Below are 20,768 nucleotides of genomic sequence, written 5' to 3' on the forward strand. Positions count from 1 at the left end.
CAGATGATTAATCCGAGGTCAGCGGTTAGAAGCGTCACTGCTATTTTGATTTTCCTGCTCTTCCTTGCAGCTGGCAGAGACAACTGCAGCTTTCCCTCACTCCCCACCCATGAGTTCATACGGCATCCGACAAACCGGGAGAACGCAGACCCCCTGAGCCCTGGGTCTCCCTGTGGGTCACCCAGAGACTCCTGTAAATCCAGGCTCTGAACCCACGGAAGGGCTGCAGAAGACAATGCATGATCATTGCTATTCTCTTGCTTTCCTCGAGCTCAGGCTGACCATCTGTGGATTTCTGCAGTTTCCATCCATGCATTCAAAGCAGGTTTATTAAGTAGCCACAAGCGCAGGAGAGTTCTAAGTGCAACAGCAGTGAAAAGAACAGACCAAATTTCTGCCCTCAAGGGATTTCCATGATATTTTCTACCTTAGCTAAACCAGAAGGTTTTGCTACTTTCCTTATTTGTCTGGGGGAGGCAGGAACAAAGGAGAATGTTGATAAACCCGGAAGTAGGGCCGGAGAGTATCAGAGAAGGAGGCCCTCGGGAAGGTAAAGATGTGGGAGCCACTGGTCATGTTGTAAAAGGATACAACCCCGACATCGCAGTCCAGAAAAACCCCCACAACCAGGGGCTGCTCCCTCAGATAAAGGGAGGTTAGGGGAGAGGTGAGTGCTACGTAGCCTTTCTTTACACATAGTCTGATGGCCCAGAATCCAGACTGAGGGCACTGTATCACGCCAATGTCCCTATGCACGTTTTCCAAACAAACTCCTAAATCCCAGCCAGTTCCTTCTCCTACATCTACTTCAAAGTACTGTCTTCCTGAGGTGAAGCCTTCACAGCCCAGGATACTGGGTAAGACAGTGAATCTCCTAGACGAATTGCCTAGATTCTCCTGGAAGCATCCACGAGTCACTTGTCTCCGATCTTCAGACAGAATTAGCTCATGATGGGCTGTGTCTGGATCCAGAGTCACGTTGACTGGAAAAAAAAAAAAAAAAGGTAACTAAGTAAGTAAGTCAATAAAGAAGGAAGGAAGGGAGGAAGGAAGGAAAGGAGGGAGGGAAGAAGGGAGGGAGGAAGGGAGGGAGGAAGGAGAGAGAGAAAGAAAAAGAGAGAAAGAAAGAAAGGCACATTTTTTGTTGTGAGGGCACAGTTTAATTTAAGATAAAGCAGCATGTGCTAGAACCCAAGTACCTCTCTTACTAGTGGCGAGAGCTTAGGCAAGTGATTCTCCGGGACTCAATTTTGTTACATATGAACTAGAAATTGTCATCTCTGTCACAAAGAATTGTGGGGGAACTGAATGAGTTTAGGTACGCTTAATGCTCGGTAGACTTCCTGAAATATGGGTAAGTGCCCAATAAGTGGCAGTAATGGGAACACTATCGTCTGCATCATCACCGTCTTAGTCACTCGGAGAAGTCAAGGACCAGAACTAACCAGGACAACAAAAATTACAGAATTGCAAGGAGAAAGCGACAAGTCTACAATCATCACGCGGTATTTTACCACTCTGTTTTCTATAACTGGTAGATCAGGCAGGCAAAAAAAGGGAAGATATGAAAGATCTGAACAACCCAACAAGCCCAGCCTAATAAATATATGTAAAGCTCGGCAATTAATAAACGGAGACTATGCACTTTTCTCAGGTATAGATAGAAGATGTACGGAGTAAAGACTAGTCAGAAAGTAAGTCTGAACACATTCCAGTGAATCTATATTGCACAGACCATATTCTCTGACCTCAGTACAATCCGGTTAGAAACCAATAACATAAAGATAATAAAAAATATTCTAGGGGTGCCCGGGTGGCTCAGTCGGTGAAGCATCCTACTCTTGATCTCAGCTCAGGTCACGATCTCACCGTTCTTGAGTTCGAGCACCGGGTCGTGCTCTGCGCTGACAGGGTGGAGCCTGCTTGCAATTCTCCCCTCTTTCCCCCTCTCTCTGCCCCTTCCCCGTGCTCTCTCTCACTCTCAAAATCAATAAACGTTAAAAAAAATATTCCTGGGGCACCTGGGTGGCTCAGCCGATTAAGTGTCTAACTTCGGCTCAGGTCATGATTTCGTGGTCTGTGGGTTTGAGCCCCGCCTCTGGCTCTGTGCTGACAGCTCAGAGCCTGGAGCCTCCTTCGGATTCTGTGTCTCCCTCTCTCTCTGCCCCTCCCCTGCTCACGCCCTGTCTCTCTGTCTCGCAAAAATAAATTTAAAATGTTAAAAAAAATTTTTTTTTATTTTAAGTTAAAAAAATATTCTAAATAATAGGAAATGTAAATGTTGCTAAATCATAATATGATGATATTTGGACTTGAACGATAATAGAATGCTACATACAAAAAAATTACACAGTGGGGTTAAGGTGGAATTTTCAGGAACATTTTATAGCCTTTAAGTGTTTATTTTAGAAAAAGAAAAAAGCTGGAAATTAAGAAGCTAACTATCCAACTGAAATTAGAAAAAGAACAGAGAAACCCAAAGAGAATTTCTTTTTAAAAAAGACAAATAAACAGGGGCGCCTGGGTGGCGCAGTCGGTTAAGCGTCCGACTTCAGCTCAGGTCACGATCTCGCGGTCCGTGGGTTCGAGCCCCGCATCGGGCTCTGGGCTGATGGCTCAGAGCCTGGAGCCTGCTTCTGATTCTGTGTTTCCCTCTCTCTCTGCCCCTCCCCCGTTCATGCTTTGTCTCTCTCTGTCTCAAAAATAAATAAACGTTAAAAAAAAATATTAAAAAAGAAAAAGGCAAATAAACAATAAACCAATGAAATGAAAATAATGCGATGGAGAAGGAAAAGCCAAAAGTAGCTTTCATGAAAAGACTAATACAACAAGCATACCTCTAAAAAGACTTATCAAAAGAGAAGAGAGAAGGCAAAATTGGAATGAATACAGAAATTTAAAAATTAAGAGAATTAATGACAAACTCTATGCTACTAATAAAATCGGCCATGTTAAGAGGCCCATGTACAAGAGGTTGAGGGGTGCCTTCTAGAAGCCGAGGGCAGTCTCTAGCCAACAGCTCCCAAAAAGCCAGGGCCCTAAGCCCTACGATCGTAAAACAATGAATTCTGCCAACAACCTGGGTGAGCTTAGATGGGGATTCTTCCCCAGTCTAGCTAGTCTCCATGAGAACCCAGCCTGGCCAACACCTTAATTTGCAGCCTTGTGAGATCCTAACCAAAAGACCAACTAAGCTGTGCCCAGCTTTGTGACCAACGAAAACTGTGAGATAATACGTGTGTGGTGTTTTAAGCTGCTGCATTTGTTTGCCGGTAGAGATCATACAGCCGCCAAATCATTTTAGGTTAGCTCCGATTTTGTGGCCAAACAAGTTTTAAAACACTTTCAGTTTTCAGAGCTTTTTACATTTTGTAATTATAAATAAGAGTAGTGGAGAGACAGAAAGCACCGAGGGAGAGAAACAACACGGCAAGAAGCTCTGGCTTTGGATTTGGTAAAATTTGGTTTCCATCATGGTTCTAGCATTTCCCGTCTGTGTTATCCGGGCCACGGTCCTAAAGTCATTTGAGCCAAAGTCCGTAATACTTACTTATCTTTCTTACGTCGTTCTGAGAGTTGAGTAAAATATGAACCACACACACTATGTCCCAGGCACTGTGCTAAGCACTTTACACACGTGGACATATTTATGGTTCATGAACAACCCAAGGAAGTGAAATTCTTCCCATCCTCATTTTTCAGCTGGGGAAACCGAGGAAGTTGTTTGCCTGGGATGACTCAGCTAATATACGGGAGAGCAGGAATCTGAAGGGTCTGTACAGATAACCAATATGCTATGTCTCCGCTGAAGTACCACTAAACGTCACTAAATGACCTCTCTGGCTATGAGCCTGCCCGGGGACAGGTGGCGAATGTGATTACCACATAAGGTCCCTTCCACCCATAGCATTTCGGGATTCTTCACATACCTTGATAGCTCCTTAACATCTTCTTCATATCAAAATAAAGCTCAGAAACACTGCACACAGTATGAACTTCCAAAGAATGCGCCTCTGGTGTTTCCAGCTTCACAGCCGAACTCCTAGAACAAGGAGAGGCCAAGGGACTCTTCAGTGACACATTCCATTCAACTCGATCTACCCAGGCCCTCCCCTCCCGCATTCATATAGGACTTACCTGCGCAAAGTCTCTTTCACATCCTACAGAGAAACAAAAAAGGCAAAAAGGGAGTGTGAGAACCTGAGTATTTCGTGAGGATTGGCACACGGGCTGCTCTCCGGAAATGCTCCTTCCAAAGAAGCAAAGAGAGTGACCCCAGCCTCAGATACTGACGGACACTAGATAGAATCATCCCCACCCCGGCCTCCTGCGATGTTCGGCATGACGGGACGTTCGTCAGCCTCTGAGTCTGTTCTCTGCCTTGCTGAGATCTGTGGAAAGCTGTGGGGTCTGCAGTCACAGCCCGTGGGATGCTGACGCAAGAGGCCAGAAGCTTTGCCCACGTGCCCGCTGGCAAGACTTCCTTCTTGCCTTCACCTCATTTCTTTCAGAGCGAGCCCATATTAAAGACCACCTGCCACAAAGGGTCCTCCGTGGCGAATCCACGCACAGCCCCCCGCAAATGGGCCACGAAGATGGTGGGGACAGTTATCACACAGTGATACGGCAGGTCACGTACAGTCTCCCACTTACAGCGGGAGAACCTCTAATTCCATTAGCGGAAACTAGAACGAACAGTTCCTGGCATAGTTGACCTTACTGGGCTGGGTCTTTCATTCAGCTGAAAGAAGGCCCCATAAGGGCCGTGGGGGGCTCTGTGAACAAATCAGGGAAAACTGTCACTCACGCTGGCTGCCCCACTTGAACATCCGCCAGTCTCCTGGCCCAGCATTTCAGGAGGCAGTTTGACAGCCAGGGTTCTGTGTACATGGGACAGAGGCGCATGGTGGCAAAAGTTACCCCGTGATCCTGTTCTGCCAAGGACCCCACCACGCCCACCCAGTGGGGGTCTAGTTTTCTGATTCGCATAAAGGTACCCTATAGACTAGTGAAGGCCACCCCGCAGATACCGAGGTGTATCTAAACATTCCTTTAAATTCCCCTCATCAATGTGCCCCTTTTGAGGGAGACAGGCAACTTGCCAATCTTCCCACGCTCCCTCACCCTTCTTCTCTTTTTTTTTTTACATTTATTTACTTTTGAGAAACAGAGTGAGACAAGGCGTGAGCGGGGGAGGGGCAGACAGAGAAGGAGACACAGAATCCAAAGCAGGCTCCAGGCTCCGAGCGGTCAGCACAGAGCCCGACGCGGGGCTCGAACCCACAAACCGTGAGATCATGACCTGAGCCGAAGTCGGACGCTCAACCGACTGAGCCACCCAGGTGCCCCACCCTTCTTCTCTTAACAGGTCGAGGGTGCCTTCCCACAAGCGCATGGCCCCACCTGCAGCAACTTCTGGGCTGAGCTCTGACATCTCTTCTCTAGTTCCAGGATGTGACTCTTGAGCTCTTGGCTCTTCTGTTTCAGAGTGGCCTCGTTGTCCATCAGTCTCTGTAGAGTCTGCTTGTTCTCTTTCTCCAGTCTCCACAGGTAAGACTTCTCCTCTTCATGCAAAAAGCTCTGAAGATTCTTGAAGTCAGACTGGATTTTTTGTTTCTGACTCTCTATCTTCTCCTAGAGTCAAGAAAGTAAGCTCAGAAGGCGGAAACAAGCCAAATGCCCGTCAGCGGGTGAAGTGATGAAACGTGGCGGATAGGCAACGGAATGCTACCGAGCCTCGACGAGGAACGAAATTCGGACACACGCTACAACACGGGTGAACCTTAAAGGCGTGATGCTAAGTGACATAAGCCAGACACAAAAGGACAAATGTTGTAGGATTCCACTTACATGAGGTACATAGACTCGTCAAATTCATAGAGACAGAGAGTGGGAGAGTGGTTACCAAGAGCCGAGAGGAGAAAGGAATGGGGAGTTGAGTGTTTAGTGGGCACAGAGTTTCAGTTTGGGCTGATGAAAAGGTTCCGGAGAGGGGTTCCCACCAGTGGTTCCCACCGATGGGTGGTGGTGATGGTTGCACAATAACGAGAAAATACTTAGTGCCATGGAATTGTACACTTGCGAAGGATTAAACCAGTAAATTCTGTGTTACGTATACTTTAACATACAAGCAGAAGAAAAGTTTTCACAGCTACTGTGACATCCTTTTCCCAGGAGTCACTGGAGCTGGAGGACTGTCACAAATTTCCTCTGCAGGCTGTTCTCAGATGTAGGAGAGTTGTCACAAGTCTATACAGTCACCCGATTGATTCCCTTCTTCAGCCAAATGCAGGAGGAAGGAGGGGCGGGAGCGCCAGATAATTTGATCATGGAACCAGGGCTGAAGCCAAACGCTTTAAAGGTTTACAGGGCGGGGGGGGGGGAACCCCAGTTTTTATTTGGGATGTAAAGAGGTATTTCTGGGCCTGAGGGAATGGCCCGAAGCAATAGCTCGCAATGAACATCGTGGAGACGTGACTCTAAGACAACAGGCCAGCAGGGAAGGTCAGTGCTACCAGCAGGGGGAGGTCGGGGTGGAAGGATTTTATCATAGTTATGTGTAGACTGACAGAAGCCAGATGACACATCTTGTGGGACCAGGCTTTCATTTTGGGAGATACAGAACTGCACTTTCCACCAGTGTTTTCCCAATTCAAGCAGTGTTTGGATGACTGAGATGTCGTACTAAAAGTGTCCTGGGTGGGTTTTCCGTATATATTAGTGTTTTTTGTTTTTTGTTTTTCTTCTTGAGACAGAATGCACAAGCAGGGGAGGGGCAGAGGGAGAGGGAGACAGAGAATCTCAAGCAGACTCCATGCACCAGTGCGGAGCCCGACGCAGGGCTCGATCTCACGACCCTGAAACCGTGAGCTGAGCTGAAATCACGAGACCGACGCTTAAGCGACTGCCCCGCCCAGGTGCCCCACTGTACGTATTAGTTATAATCAAGATCCTCCCCGCGGCCCAAGATCCCAGAAATGAGGGAAAGGAGAGCGTCCTCTGTGGGTTTAGCATCCGCACCCAAAGGAGCAGGGCAGAGATCGGAAGAGACCCCCGAGACAGGCAAAGCGGTCGGCCAGCCTGAGGGGTTCGGCCGTGTGTTGATGGATTACATAAATATTTCCATACAGGAATGCATCTCTGATCACGGGCAGCTAGTCAGCCAAGGAGGTCAATCCGGAGTGACTGTTTTTTCGGTGTTCACAAAGACTGGCCTCTGAACCAGACTGGCCTTCAAACCAGGAAGGTACCGTGAGGTGTTTCAAATTTGAAACGTAGGCAAGGAGGGCTCTCACCTACACAGGCATTCCAGCCAATGACTATTGGAAAGTTGAAGGGATCGGAGATAAATTCTCACAGATGTAGACCACCACGGGCATCGAAGCACATAACGGTTTCTTCTCTGGGTTTTATCGGGTTTTATTTGGTCTGGTTTAGGGAAAATAAATGATCATCCTGTTTTACCCATCACCCGCCGCGCCTTTGCTCTAGGGTAGAAAATAGCTTGAGATCCATGAACCCAAATTCTTACATTCCATTCGCTTATTTGCTTTCTGGCGAGCACCTTCTGTTTCGTACACTCCTCTTCCAGCTGCTTCAAGTTCGTCTGGGCATTCTGGAGCCTTTCCTGAAGGGAAAATGGGGTGAATAAAGTCTATTTAATGTGACAACTCTTCTTTAGGCACGTAAGAGGAACCCCAGGCCTCCCAGACTATTAGAATAACACTGGATACTGGGGCGCCTGGGTGGCTCAGTCGGTTGGGCGCCCGACTTCCGCTCAGGTCATGATCTCACGGTTCGTGAGTTCGAGCCCCGCGTCGGGCTCTGTGCTGACGGCTCAGAGCTTGGAGTCTGCTTCGGGTTCTGTGTCTCCCTCTCTCTCTGCCCCTGCCCCACTCGCATTCTGTCTCTGTCTCTCTCAAAAATAAATAAACATTAAAAAAATTTTTCAAGGTAGATTTTATAAAAGAACGTGCTGAACCAAACACAACCAATGCCAGAATGTCTGACGCACAGGGAACTTTGTGTGTGCTGTGCTAAGTCGGGAAGGAAAGACCAGGATGCCAGCTCAAGTTCATGGAGACAGCTAATGGAGGAGGGTAGTGCTGGTATCTTTTGAAGAGTGATAATCCACGAAGCCAGTCTGAAATGATTTAGTATCGATATCAAGCTTTTGGGTTATTTTTCAAAATAGTTTCTCACATTTTCATGGAAACCAATTTTAAGCTGACCCAAATCGCTAGCTGTGGCTAATGCTACAAGGGTCAGCCTCTGCCTTCTGTAAACCCAGTAAGTATACTCATTAATTCTTGAGTGTTCTCAGGAAAGGGCTCTACGAAGCTTGTCAGGAAAAGACGATATTGCCCTTTCTACCCAGGGGACCCGGAATCTTACTCCAAACCCACCTCTACCTCATGGGGGAGGGAACCATGAGCACCACACTGGGGACAACAATCTTCCTCTAATCTAAGCAGGACAGAGAGAGAATAAGGTGCCAGGTCTGTGCCCCTCCTTCGCTCCCTGTGGCAAAGGCCAGCCTGCCTCTACTGCTTTGGAGTGAGAAACGTAGGCGCTGCCCCAAACCTCTCCGTCCACCTCAGCCTCCGTGAACAATCATTTCCAAATGCTTCAGCTCCCCTTCCCAAATCTTGCTTGGAACTGTCCCATTTCCCCCTCCTGATGGGAGTAATCTGAATTTTATCCCTTGCTATTTTTACTTTATCGGTGGCCAGACGTCCTTTTCAAAGTCAGCCTGATCCTCCGATTTGCAAATAAAAGCCCCCCCCCACCCCCCCCAAAAGACCAGTACTGCTCTGGGCTAGGATTTAGACCCTGAGCTGAAGCTGCGGTTCCGGGCCCGGACCCTCCTTTCCCAGCCCATCCCCCGCCTTTCCCTCCATCCCACGCCCCGCTGTGCCTCTGCACATACGGTCCCCTCTCTCTGGAACGCCCTGCCCTCTCTTTTCTCCAGGCCTCTGTCTACGGTTAATTGTTACCTGTCCTTCAGGAGTCACTTCTCAGAAGGCTCGTCAGACGCCGCTCCCACTCGGTGCCTACCCCCACCACCCAAGCCAGGTCACTCCGAGCAATCTCTTTTGCTGATGTGTCTTCCCTACTAGACTGTAGGACACCCGAAAGGTGGTGCATCTTTGTTTCCTGTGTGTGCAGAGTGTATCAGAGTCTCGCCCACTGTGGTTGCTAAAATGACACACACGGGGTGAGGCAATAAACCACGCAGGGCTGGGTTCGAGCGCGTCGCGTTCTGGGGCACGGACGAGCGCCTCACAGCGAGAATGGAGAGGGACAAGAGGGTGGCCTTCCCGCTGGAGGTCAAGATGGACAGTCAGGACTTGACTCAACGAGGACCCATAATAAACCATTTTTCACACCACGAAAGACAGGACCTGATGCCGTGATGACAGCTGTAGTTCAGGGTCATTTTCTCGGGTTACAGGCCTCGTGACCTCAGGCCTGGGGGGGCAGCATGGGAGCGGTACTCGCCAAAGCCCCTCCGGTCCACGCGCTTACCTTGTAGCCTTGGCATACGTCCTCGATGACAGCTGTGTCGTGCCCTTTGTGCTGCGGTGACCGCTCACAGCGCCAGCAGATGAGCTGGCCTTCGTCTTCGCAGAACAGGTGGAGGAACTCTCCGTGTTCCTCACACGACATTTCCTGGTCCATCTCCTTGATGGCTTCGATGAGATTTCCCAGGTGCTTGTTGGGCCGGACGCTGGCCATCCGAAACGGAGCCCGGCAGTGGGGACAGGAAAACACATTGAGCGACGGCTCCTCCTGGTGTAGGTTCTTCAGGAAGTCGTTGATGCACTGTCTGCAGTAGCTGTGCCCACAGCTGATGCTCACGGGCTCCGCCATCAGGAGCAGGCAGATGGCGCAGGTGACTTCCTCCTTCATCTTCTTGGTGACTATGGGGGAGGCCATGGCTCTGCCTGACAGGCTCCAATACCGGATCGAGAGGCAGAGATGAAAATCCACAGGGGTGGAAGTACACGTCGCCCGAGCCTCGGCGCGGTGCCCTGCGCTGGCCTCCGCGCGCCTTGGAGTCTCCTCTCTCGAGAGAAGAAACGGATTGGAGTTTAGACGAGACGTAAAATGTAGCTGCGTTGGGGGCACCTGGGTGGCTCGGTGGGTCAAGCAACCGACTTCGGCTCACGGTTCATGGGTTCGAGCCTCGTGGCGGGCTCTGTGCTGACAGCTCAGGGCCCGGAGCCTGCTTGGGATTCTGCGTCTCCCTCTCTCTCTGCCTCTGTCCCACTTGCGCTCTGTCTCTCAAAAGTAAATAAACATTAGGGGCGCATGGGTGGCTCAGTCGGTGGGGCGTCTGACTTCGGCCCAGGTCATGATCTCAGGGTTCATGGGTTCGAGCCCCGCGTCGGGCTCTGTGCTGACAGCTCGGAGCCTGGAGCCTGCTTCCGATTCTGTGTCTCCCTCTCTCTCTGCCCCTCCCCAGCATGCACTCTGTCTCTCTCTCTCAAAAATAAACATTAAAAAATTTTCTTTAAAAATTTTTTTTTTCAACGTTTATTTATTTTTGGGACAGAGAGAGACAGAGCATGAACGGGGGAGGGTCAGAGAGAGAGAGAGGGAAACACAGAATCGGAAACAGGCTCCAGGCTCTGAGCCATCATGAGCCATCAGCCCAGAGCCCGACGCGGGGCTCGAACTCACGGACCGTGAGATCGTGACCTGGCTGAAGTCGGACGCTTAACTGACTGCGCCACCCAGGCGCCCCCAAAATTTTCTTTTTAAAATAAATAAACATTAAGAATTTTTCAAACAAATGTTGCTATGTTGTGCCAAACAGGAGTGACTATCACGTGTGGCCGCTTACATTTACATTCGTGAAAATGAAATAAAACTTAAAAATTCAGCTTCTCAAGCAGGCCAGCCACATTTCAGTCGTTTAACAGCTGCGGTGACTGGTGGCTACACAGGAGCACATAGGCAACACTCTGTCACTGCAGAAAGTTTCCTTCCAGCAAACACTGACAGAGGACAAGGAAGGTTTCCTGCAGCAACAGAGAAGTCAGGGAGGGAGCGTGATACTCTTTCCTGCTCTAGGAAACATCCAGAGTCACTATTCCCAGAACTATTTCTTTGGGACTGGTAGGAACACCGAGGTAACTGGGTGGTCTATGAAGGATTCCATGGAGGTCATCCAATGTGACTCTACCCTACCCCGCTGCCACTCCCCCTCCCTCGCCCCACCCCACCGCACTCAGTCCCACAAGGAACAAAAGACAGCCGGTTAATAGAGTCTCAGGGAGCCCCAACCAGGACCGATAATGAAAGTAAACAAGACAAGGAGAAGAACCAATGTGTCCTTTCCGGAGTCCTCTCAGCCTGAGGGAAAAGAACTAGAAGGAGCTGGGAGAGGGGTGGTCGTGGGCGGGCAGAGCTCCCGCAGAATTAGGGAGCGGGCTGTGTCTTCTCCAGGCCGGGGCCTGCGTCTCGGGGTGACTGGAGCGCAGGGGCTCCGCAGAAGCGGGGTTGTAGGGGGAGGCGGGAAGCAGACGGGGGGGGGGGGTAGGGGGACACCGGACGGGGAGGCGTGACCAGGAGCAGAGGGGGCGACCCCGCGCCCACCGCGGCGCGGCTGGGGACCTCGCTCCGTTCCCCACTTCCCGCTTCCGCGCGTCTGCGGGGGGCAGAGCGGCGGGGACGCCCCGAGAGCGGCCTTTCCTTTGACGGTAACACGACCGAAAACGGGGGTGCCGCTCAAGGTGCCGGGACCGTCTCTCGCAGTCACCGAGGAATTCCTCTGGGGACCTCGGCGCCCCGGCAGGGGTGGGGATGGGGTGCTCTCCGCCGGCACACGCGGGGCCCGCCCGCACGGGGGAAGGCGCTCCCCTCCCCGGGCCCGCCCCCACCCCTCCCCCGACGCCACCGCCCGCCGACCCGGGAGACCACGGGCGGGAGCCGGAAAGCGGTGACGACCGTGTGCAGGGTTCGCGCGATGCGTCGGCAGCACGCGCCCCCCCCCCACCCCACGCTCACTCGCACGCTCGCTCACACTCACACGCGCGCGCGCATCCCAGGCCCCCGCGCAGACGCCCTGTCCCACCTGCTTCCCCCGCCGCGGACGCCCGCCCAGCCCGGGCCGCCGCCGCCGCCGCCGCCGCCGCTTCCCGACGCCCGGTTTCGCCGACCGCGGGCTCTGAAACGAAACTGCTGTGGGAGGCGGGCCCGGAGGTCCCGGAAGGAGGTCTGGGGCGGCGCCCGCGAGGTCCGGGAGGAAGCGGGACGCCGAGTCCCGGGAGGAGGAGGGAGAGGGGGAAGAGGGCGGCGGAGTCCCAGGAGGAGGGGGGGGGGAGGAGGAGGGCCGCGGGGTCCTGGGAGGAAGAGGAGGAGGAGGAGGAGGGGGAGGAGGAGGAGGAGAGCCGCGGGGTCTCGGGAAGAAGTAGAGGAGGAGGAGGGCCGCGGAGTCCCGGGAGGAGGAGGAGGAGGAGGAGGAGGAGGGAGAGGAGGAGGAGTGCCGCGCGGGGTCCCCGGGAGAGGAGGAGGGGAAAGGATGTCCGCGGGGTCCCGGAAGCAGGAGGAGAAGGACCGCAGGGGTCCCGAGAGGAGGAAGAGGAGGGCCGCGGGGGTCCCGGGAGGAGGGGAGTGTCGCCCGGATCTTAGCACAGAATACCTCTGTCCCAGCCATAAAAAGGCGGGGCAGATTAATAACCCCGTCAACTATTTCGTGACCTTAGCACCGGAGCATCTCAGCTCGGGAAGCCCGCGGAGCGTCCGTTCCCAGACTGACTCAGATCGGTCCACGTTTGCCACCACCGGCTTTAGGATTCACCAGCCCTCGGGGCCGACGTTTGTGCCGGTTTGGGGCCGCGCACGGTTCTGTAACTGGCGAGGGGCGCGGCGGGGAGGGGTGGCGACAGCAGCGGCGTCTCTCGGGGTCGCGGCGTCGGCCAAGCACGCCCCCTGCGTCTCCGTCCCGCTCGGTGTCCCATTTTCCTCCTCCGCGCCGCTGGACGGGACTCCGACGCCGCCCTTCTCCGCAGCAGGAGACGCCCTCGGGGACACAGAGCTCGCCCAGCCGCGGCCCCGCGGGTCCCAAACCGTGAAACGGGCTCCTCTCTTCCCTTCCCGGACGGGAGTCTCTCTGTGTCCTCCGGGCCCTTCACAGACACTCCCGCCCATTTGCCACCCAGTGGCTCTTCGGGCCCCGGTGGCGCGTCTGGTGGTGGCGGGCCCCGCGCCCAGCGCGGGACGTATCTGCCCCCGAAGTAACCGGCACACGGACGGGGCTGAGGGCTGAGGTCCTGAACCCCTGGCCCCATGGCGGGTCCTTGCAGATCCCCATGACTTTCACCGCCGTGGACGTGACTGTGGACCCAGGCAGAGCTCTTCCCAGGCTGGTCCTCTCAGAGGATGCCAAAACGAAAACAAACTGCCGCTAACACAAATAACAGCAAGGCCAAAGCAACAAGGCGCTGACAGGGCCTGTCTTGTGTGCCATACGTCTGTATGCACGCATGTGTGGTACGCGTGCGTGTGTGACACGTGTTACGGGGCATGCGATGGTGTGTGATACATGGTGTGTGTCAGTGTGATTGTGTGTGTGTGTGTGTGTGCGCTGTGCGATATGTGCATGTGTGTGTATGCATATGTGGAAGGTAGCAGGCAGGTTAACAGGGCAAGGGTAATGCAAACATACTATTTAACGTTCTTATTCTATAAGATAAACTGTGATTGGGGCGCCCCGGGGGCTCAGTGGGTTAAGCATCCAACTCTTGATCTGAGCTCAGATCATGATGGTGAAGTTTATGAATTCAAGCCCCGTGTTGGGCACTGTGCTGATGGTGCAGAGCCTGCTTGGGATTCTGTCTCTCTCTGCCCCTCTCCTGCTCTTACCCGCATGAGCTCTTTCTCTTTCTCTCTCTCCCTCTCTCTCTCAAAATAAATAAATAAACAGTAAAAATATTTTTAAAAAAGACGACCTGGGGGGCGCCTGGGTGGCGCAGTCGGTTAAGCATCCGACTTCAGCCAGGTCACGATCTCGCGGTCCGGGAGTTCGAGCCCCGCGTCGGGCTCTGGGCTGATGGCTCAGAGCCTGGAGCCTGTTTCCGATTCTGTGTCTCCCTCTCTCTCTGCCCCTCCCCCGTTCATGCTCTGTCTCTCTCTGTCCCGAAAATAAATAAACGTTGAAAAAAAAAAAAAAAAAAAAAAAAGACGACCTGTGATTTAGTGATGTACACTCTACACTCTAAAGCAACCACTAAAATAACAAAACAAAGAATTATGGTTAACAAGCCACAAAAAGAAATAAAACAGAATCATAAAAAATATTCAAGTTGTCCAATAGAAAGTAAAAATGAGGAAAGGGAACAAAAACAGATGGGACAAAAGGATGGGTGCCAGAGGGGCACCTGGGTGGCTCAGTCGGTTGAGTATCCGACTTCGGCTCAGGTCACGATCTCATGGTTCGTGAGTTCGGGCCCTGAGTCGGGCTCTGTGCTGACAGCTCAGAGCCTGGAGCCCGCTTCAGATTCTGTGTCCCCCTCCCCCGCCACTCTCCACCCCACCCCTGCTTGTGCTCTGTCTCTGTCTTTCAAAAATGAATAAACATAAAAAAAAATTAAAATTATGATGACAAAAAAATAAAACTATCATTATATTTTGCATGAATTATTAGGAGAAAATATTTTCCAGGAAAATATCATAGCAGCATCTCGTAATTTTGTTTCCATCTTTCCTTCCCATTTCCTGTAACCTACTAAGGAGCGCGTTATTGAAACTAACATGTATTTTCCACCGCATCTCAGTGTGTCTTTGCTTACATGTTGATCAGTAGATGGCAGTCTTGCGTTTTTGGTGTCTTAGGTCCATATGGTTTTGCCTTTAAGAAAGCAGAACTACTCCTTTGATCAATATTAAAAACCAATTGTAAATTTAACCTGGTTCTTATGGATGATTTTTAAATGGCTAACAATGACAATTGTATCCAGTCACTTTTAGGGCATTTATTTCTTCACACAATAAACATTTATTGAACAGCTTGTCTGTGGCAGACAGTAGCCTGGACCCTGGGGAGATAGCACTTATATTAGAGATCATTTATTTCCTATAAAAGTTTCCAGAAAGCTAAAATATGTAAAAAAAAAAAAAAATTATATCCAACACGCTATAATAAGGTAATAAAAAGCGTTGAAGCCAAGAGAAGAAACGACGAAGCATGCAGGTTTTGGCAGGATCTGGACCCTTCTGCAGAGTTGATAACCTCTGAGCCACAGTCTGAAGGAGAAGTGAAAGTTCACCATGGAAAGAAGGGGGCCAGAAATTACGGAAACACTGCATGTGAAAAGGTCAAGAGTCATTAAAAATATTCCATAATATGTGAATGCAGTGCAGTCCCAGGACCCAGAGCATGGAGTCCATGAGGAAGACTGGCCTCAAATAAATCTGAGACCGACAGAGTGAGGCACATCTGGCAGAACTCATACCTCCTTCCTCCCCTCTCTGCATATTTCCTTTACGGGATGTTTACATGGGGGGAAAATTCACAACCACCACTGAGCCGAGGTGCTGGGGAAGGTGGAAAATGAATACGCCTGGCTTGCTCATCCATTTCTCCAGTTCCAATGACCTTTCATCTGTTTTCAACTCTGTTGCCAAGACATCTTTGGACCCCAAGGGCACTTGGCAGTGAGGTTTAAAAGTTCAACCCATCTACAAAACACCTAGCCTGTACCTTTTAAGAACTCATCGCCATGCAATTATATATAGAGAGACACAGATCTTTAACTAGATGTATTGGATGGAGACAAAGCAAGTGTGGCCTGATATTAACAACTGGTGAATCTAGGTAAAGGATATAGGAGGATTCTTTGTATTTATCTTGCAATCTTTCTCTAAGTTTGAAATTATTTCAAAATAAAAAGTTTTTAAAAACCACAAGTTCCCTTGACCTTTGACCCGCATCACCAGAGGCCAGGCTCAGTAGGGACTCTGTGCCTTCTAGGCTACAAGAAAGATGAAGGGGTCCTAAGGAGGAGACAGGCTGGTTGGTTCTTCCTTCTGGGCTAGGGCTCTGTCTCTCTGTCTCTGTCTCTGTCTCTCACACACACACTCCTCTAAACATCAACTCTCATTATCACTCCCCCGGTCCGGTCTACACCTCTCTCTATCCCAATGGCTTTGTGTTGTGATGGCTTGTTTATCTGTTTCTTTTGCTTGCTCGTTTATTTTTGTTCTTCTCTTTCTGCAAGAGATCTCCCAGGCCAGCCTGTGTCTGGGCATGGATTTCTTTTTTCGGTTTTATCCTGTTGGGAGTTTTCCGATGACCTTGCACCTGTACATTCATGCCTTTCCTGTATTTGAGATGTTTTCAGCCAATATTGGTTCAAATAGTTTGTTTTCCGCTCCGTGCTATGTCTCCTGTACTTCCGAGGCTCCGATGATCCAAACGTTAGCGCTTTTCAAAACTGCCCTATGGGCTTAAAGCAAAGCATATTTATTTTTACCCGGCATCTGTGAATCAGAAGCTGAGGCATGGCCTAGGTGGGTTCTCTGCTTCTGGGTCTCACCTGACGGCAGTCTAGAAGCTGACCGAATCTGAGGTCTCCTCAAAAGCATGACTGGGGAAGTAGCCACTTTCCAGCGCAGATTGTTAGCAAAATCCAGTTCCTTACAGCTGCAGAAGGGAAAGTTTACATTCCCTGGCAGCGGCTGCCTGCAGTTTGTTCCCAGATGGGGGTTTCCCTCATACAGCCCCGTGCCCCCTCGGAGCCAGCGAGGGAGAGACAGAGAATGCAAACCTGTTAATAAGACAGAGGCTTACTGCGATACGATTGTGAGGTGACATCCCATCACCTTTGCCATACTCCATTGGTTAGAAGCAAATCACAGGTCACATCCGTACTTAAGGACATGAGCACAGACGTGGACACGGGGAGACCGGGATCGCGGAGGCATCTCACAGTCTATCACAGTGTGAAGCGGCCTGTAGACCGAGCTGTGGCCTGATTCGTCCAGGGCTCGGCAAGATGGAGTCCTGGGGAGGTAGGCAGGCGAATACAGGCTGTGGTTGACGGCTAGTATGTCAGCCAAGCTGCCTACAGGATCAGAGACCAGGTTTCCGATGGCCAGAATACGATCACAGGGCAGGAGGCCTGGGATGCTAGGGTAAGACGTGGCATCGTTCTAGAATGCGACCCTTAAGACGCAGGTGAAGGCCACACAGAAAAAGTCCCCGACAGTGTAAGGTAAGACCCGAGGAAAACACACAAGGAAGAGGAGAGAGAGTCAGAGACAGACAAGCGAAAACAATGAAATTTGGTTTGCACCCCAAAATGTCAAAATTGATGAAGTTACATAAAGCTAAAAGACGGTGATCAGACTCAACAAATGGCATGTGACATTCCTCTAGATGCAAATAATTTTGAATTTTTTTTTTTTTAACATTTATTCATTTTTTTGAGAGACGGAGACAGAGCATGAGCGGGACAGGGGCAGAGAGAGAGGGAGACACAGAATCCGAAGCAGGCTCCAGGCTCCGAGCTGTCAGCACACAGCCCAACACAGGGCTTGAACTCACGGACCGTGAGATCGTGAGCCGAAGTCGGAGGCTCAACCGACTGAGCCACCCAGGCGCCCCTAGATGCAAATAATTTTAAAGCCAGACGAAGATAACTATGTTTAGGATGCTTGAAACAAACGCAACATTAACTTCTGCTTAGAAACAGGAGGAAATTATGAAACTGAAATAGGTCAAAGTGAAATAAGAGAAATCCACTGCTTCAAAACTTTAAAAATACTAGAAAAAAATACAGGCCTCGAAAGAAGAAGACTTATTGCTGAAATAAATCCTAGACTACCTGTTGTCCCTGGAATGAATTGCAGGCAACTTTAGTGGGAGAGCGCATGAGAGCAGCTCCACACAAAGGAGCAATAGGCCGATAGCACCAGGATCAGCATCATTCTGGAAGCTTCACAGAAATACAAAACCTCAGGCCCACCCCAGACCCACTGAGAGACTCGACACTTGCAAACATTTCGTCAATTTTCACAAATTCCTCATCAAGGTAACGCATATGCCCGTGAAATTTCGGACGTGCCGCCTTAGGGCAACGGAAGAACATTTTGAGGGGTTAGCTCAGAATGCAGAACAGACCAGAAAGACGAAGAGGAACGTATACAGTATAGGAAAATGCAGTTCAAGGTCAAGGATAGACGAGAGTTTCTGTATACCCGTAATAGGTCGGTTGATCAGAGCAGAAGTGTTTGAAGGTACTAGGCGAGAAGTTTTTGGAATCAAGGACACTGGTTTCTCAAATCACAAGTACACCGCGAGTCGGAGCAGGACACGCAGAGGTGATTTATGCCCGTCCTTTGCTGCATTCGACTTTATTGCTGTGTTTCTCCATTGTCCTATCTGCTGTTTGCATAAGAAGTTGCTCCTTCCACAGACCATACGCGAGCTTTCCATGGTAGCTTTTAAGGGTCTCTCTCTCTTAAAATTCTAGCAAAAGCTGCTGTTGGTGCGCGAGGCTTGGTCTCTCTATGCCTCTTCTTGCCGTTTAGGACCTGAGGCCTCGAAGGCTGTGATTACGCTGCAGGCCCAGGGAGAAGGTGAGCAAGAGGTCCACAGCCTCCTTTTCACCGCGGGGTCGGGAGATAAACTCAATCGTTGCCTTTTCCATAGGGCGCACAACACCTCCAAGCTGAAGGCCCCATCCGAAGGCCAGTGGCCTCATAGAGATAATCCGTGTTTACTCGCTTGGAGAACCCCTTGGAAAATCTTCTTTGTGAACGAGAGGTGAATGCTAGTGCCCGCTCGAATCCTTGGGGACCTTGATCTGGAGGCCTGTTTATCTTCTTTCGACCGCAGTGTCATTTTGCAGCCAGATTTTTTTTTTTTTTTAATGTTTTATATATCTTTGACGGAGAGCACAAGTCGGGGAGGGGCAGGGAGAGAGGTGGAGAGAGGATCCGAAGCGGGTTCTACGCTGACAGCAGTGAGCCCGATGTGGGGCTCCAACTCAGGAACCCCGAGATCATGACCCGAGCCGGAGTCAGATGCGCAAGTGACTGAGCCACCCAGGTGCCCCACTGCAGCCAGATTTCAAGTTCTAGGACGATCACTTAGAGGAGTCACGTGGAATGATTCGGGAAGCTCCTCCTGTGGTTCAGCCCTTCTCTGCCACCCTCTGTCTCCCTCTTGGAAAGCGAAGTCGGTTTAATTCTGTGACTCCCACCTTGAGCTTCTTACCTAGTAGTACTTTTCAGTTAGGGACGTACTCACTCTCATCCATCAGGCATAACCACCAGGCTAAACTTCCTAGAAGTATAAACCTGATCACACCTCACCCTTGCTTAAAACGTTTTGCTTCCCACTTTTAATTTTTTCCACTAGACGATATCTAACTACAGAGTGAATCTGGGTGTGTAACACAAGAAAGCCTGGAGGAATTCTTTTTTCAAGGCTACATTTTTTTCTTTCTTTTTTTCTTTCTTTCTCTTTCTTTCTTTCTTTCTCTTTCTTTCTCTCTTTCTCTTTCTTTCTTTTTTTCTTTCTTTCTTTCCTTCCTTCTCTTTCTTCCTTCCTTTCTTTCTTTTTTTAACATTTATTTCTTTTTGAGAGAGCAAGAGAGAGACAGAGCATGAGTAGGGGAGGGGCAGAGAGAGAGGGAGACACAGAATCCAAGGCGGGCTCCAGGCTCCGAGCTGTCAGCACAGAGCCCGACGCGGGGCTCGGACCCGCAGACAGAGAGATCACGACCTGAGCCGAAGTCAGACGCTGAACCGACTGAGCCACCCAGGTGCCCCAAGTCCATATTTTTCCTTTCAGAATTCACGCAAGTTTTACAAGTGACTCAATTTGTTTAAAACAAATAAAAACATGTTCCCCAAAGTATTGCATAAAACTGGCACTTCAGAAAAACGTTCCGTGTTTTCCCTGTGGCCTCTGTACACTGCTGTGCGTAGCTGTCTCCCACAGGGGCTGCAAGGTGAAGTTCACGCTCCTGAGTGTTACATAAAGGCCGCTGTGACCCAGTCTTGCTGACTTCTGCCCCAAATTTCCTACCAGTCCCTGACGTGGAGTGTGTGATCTGGGTGCTACAGGTTTCTCTAAAATCAAAATGGGCTTTTTCTTTTTCTGATTCCAGAATAAATAAATGCTCTTTGTACAAAACTTTAAACAATATAAAAAAAAACCTAAGTGAGAAGGTCAGACTTATTTCTCCCCACAGAGCCACTTATCTTAGATATTTTGCTGTTTCTGACTCTCTAGCTCTCTCTCAACATATACGTGTGTGTATACCTGTACACGTAGACATATACGCCTGGACATGCGTATACACACATAGACAAATACACGCTTATGTGTATTCACACACGTACACACATGCATAATTCCACAGGCATAGGTAATAAACGCTCATTTTCTGTCATCACCCTTTTGTTTAGTTTTATAGTTATTTTGTTTGTGTGTTTGTTTGTTTTGTTTTAACCGTCTCATTAGTTACCCAAACCAGATAACCAAAGTTAACAGCCAGGTCTGACTCATAGAATCTCACACAAAGATATATTGATATCCTGTTTTCTTGGGTAAATATTTAGAAAAATATGGGGTCCCTTTCTATGTAATCTGCATCTGTTTTACTCGCTTAAATTATACATTATAAAAAACATCCAAGTCAGGGGCTCCTGGGTGGCTCAGTCAGTTAAGTGTCCGACTTCGGTTTAGGTCATGATCTCATGGCTCGTGGGGTCGAGCCCCACATCGGGCTCTGTGCTGACAGCTTGGA

The 20,768-nt window shown here is 50.1% G+C and overlaps 1 protein-coding gene across 2 annotated transcripts; it reads right to left on the bottom strand.

Moving 5' to 3' along the window:
* Positions 1-313: 313 nt before the first annotated feature.
* TRIM38 (tripartite motif containing 38) lies at positions 314-12,329 on the bottom strand. Of its 2 annotated transcripts, XM_045497166.1 has the most exons (7): positions 12,084-12,329; positions 9,529-10,072; positions 7,532-7,627; positions 5,404-5,634; positions 4,138-4,160; positions 3,930-4,042; positions 314-983 (listed from the first exon to the last, which is right to left on the bottom strand). In XM_045497166.1, exons 2-7 carry the CDS (start codon positions 9,937-9,939, stop codon positions 460-462), a joined length of 1,398 nt encoding a protein of 465 aa, XP_045353122.1. In that variant the 5' UTR covers positions 9,940-10,072; positions 12,084-12,329; the 3' UTR covers positions 314-459. The 2 variants fall into 2 exon arrangements, with proteins under 2 accessions (XP_045353122.1, XP_045353121.1); XM_045497165.1 differs by lacking the exon at positions 5,404-5,634 and having other exon boundaries at positions 12,084-12,148.
* Positions 12,330-20,768: the final 8,439 nt, after the last annotated feature.

The sequence above is a fragment of the Leopardus geoffroyi genome, chromosome B2 (assembly GCF_018350155.1).
Source record: "Leopardus geoffroyi isolate Oge1 chromosome B2, O.geoffroyi_Oge1_pat1.0, whole genome shotgun sequence".
NCBI lineage: Eukaryota > Metazoa > Chordata > Mammalia > Carnivora > Felidae > Leopardus > Leopardus geoffroyi.

Bases quoted from the DNA above. Each gene is read 5' to 3' on its own strand.
- TRIM38 (XM_045497166.1), bottom strand. From the start codon at position 9,939: ATGGCCTCCCCCATAGTCACCAAGAAGATGAAGGAGGAAGTCACCTGC. The intron at 5,635-7,531 runs GTAAGAATTTGG...TCTTGACTCTAG, and splicing joins AGCAAATAAGCGAATGGAAT to GAGAAGATAGAGAGTCAGAA. The intron at 4,043-4,137 runs GTAAGTCCTATA...TCCTTGTTCTAG, and splicing joins GTGAAAGAGACTTTGCGCAG to GAGTTCGGCTGTGAAGCTGG.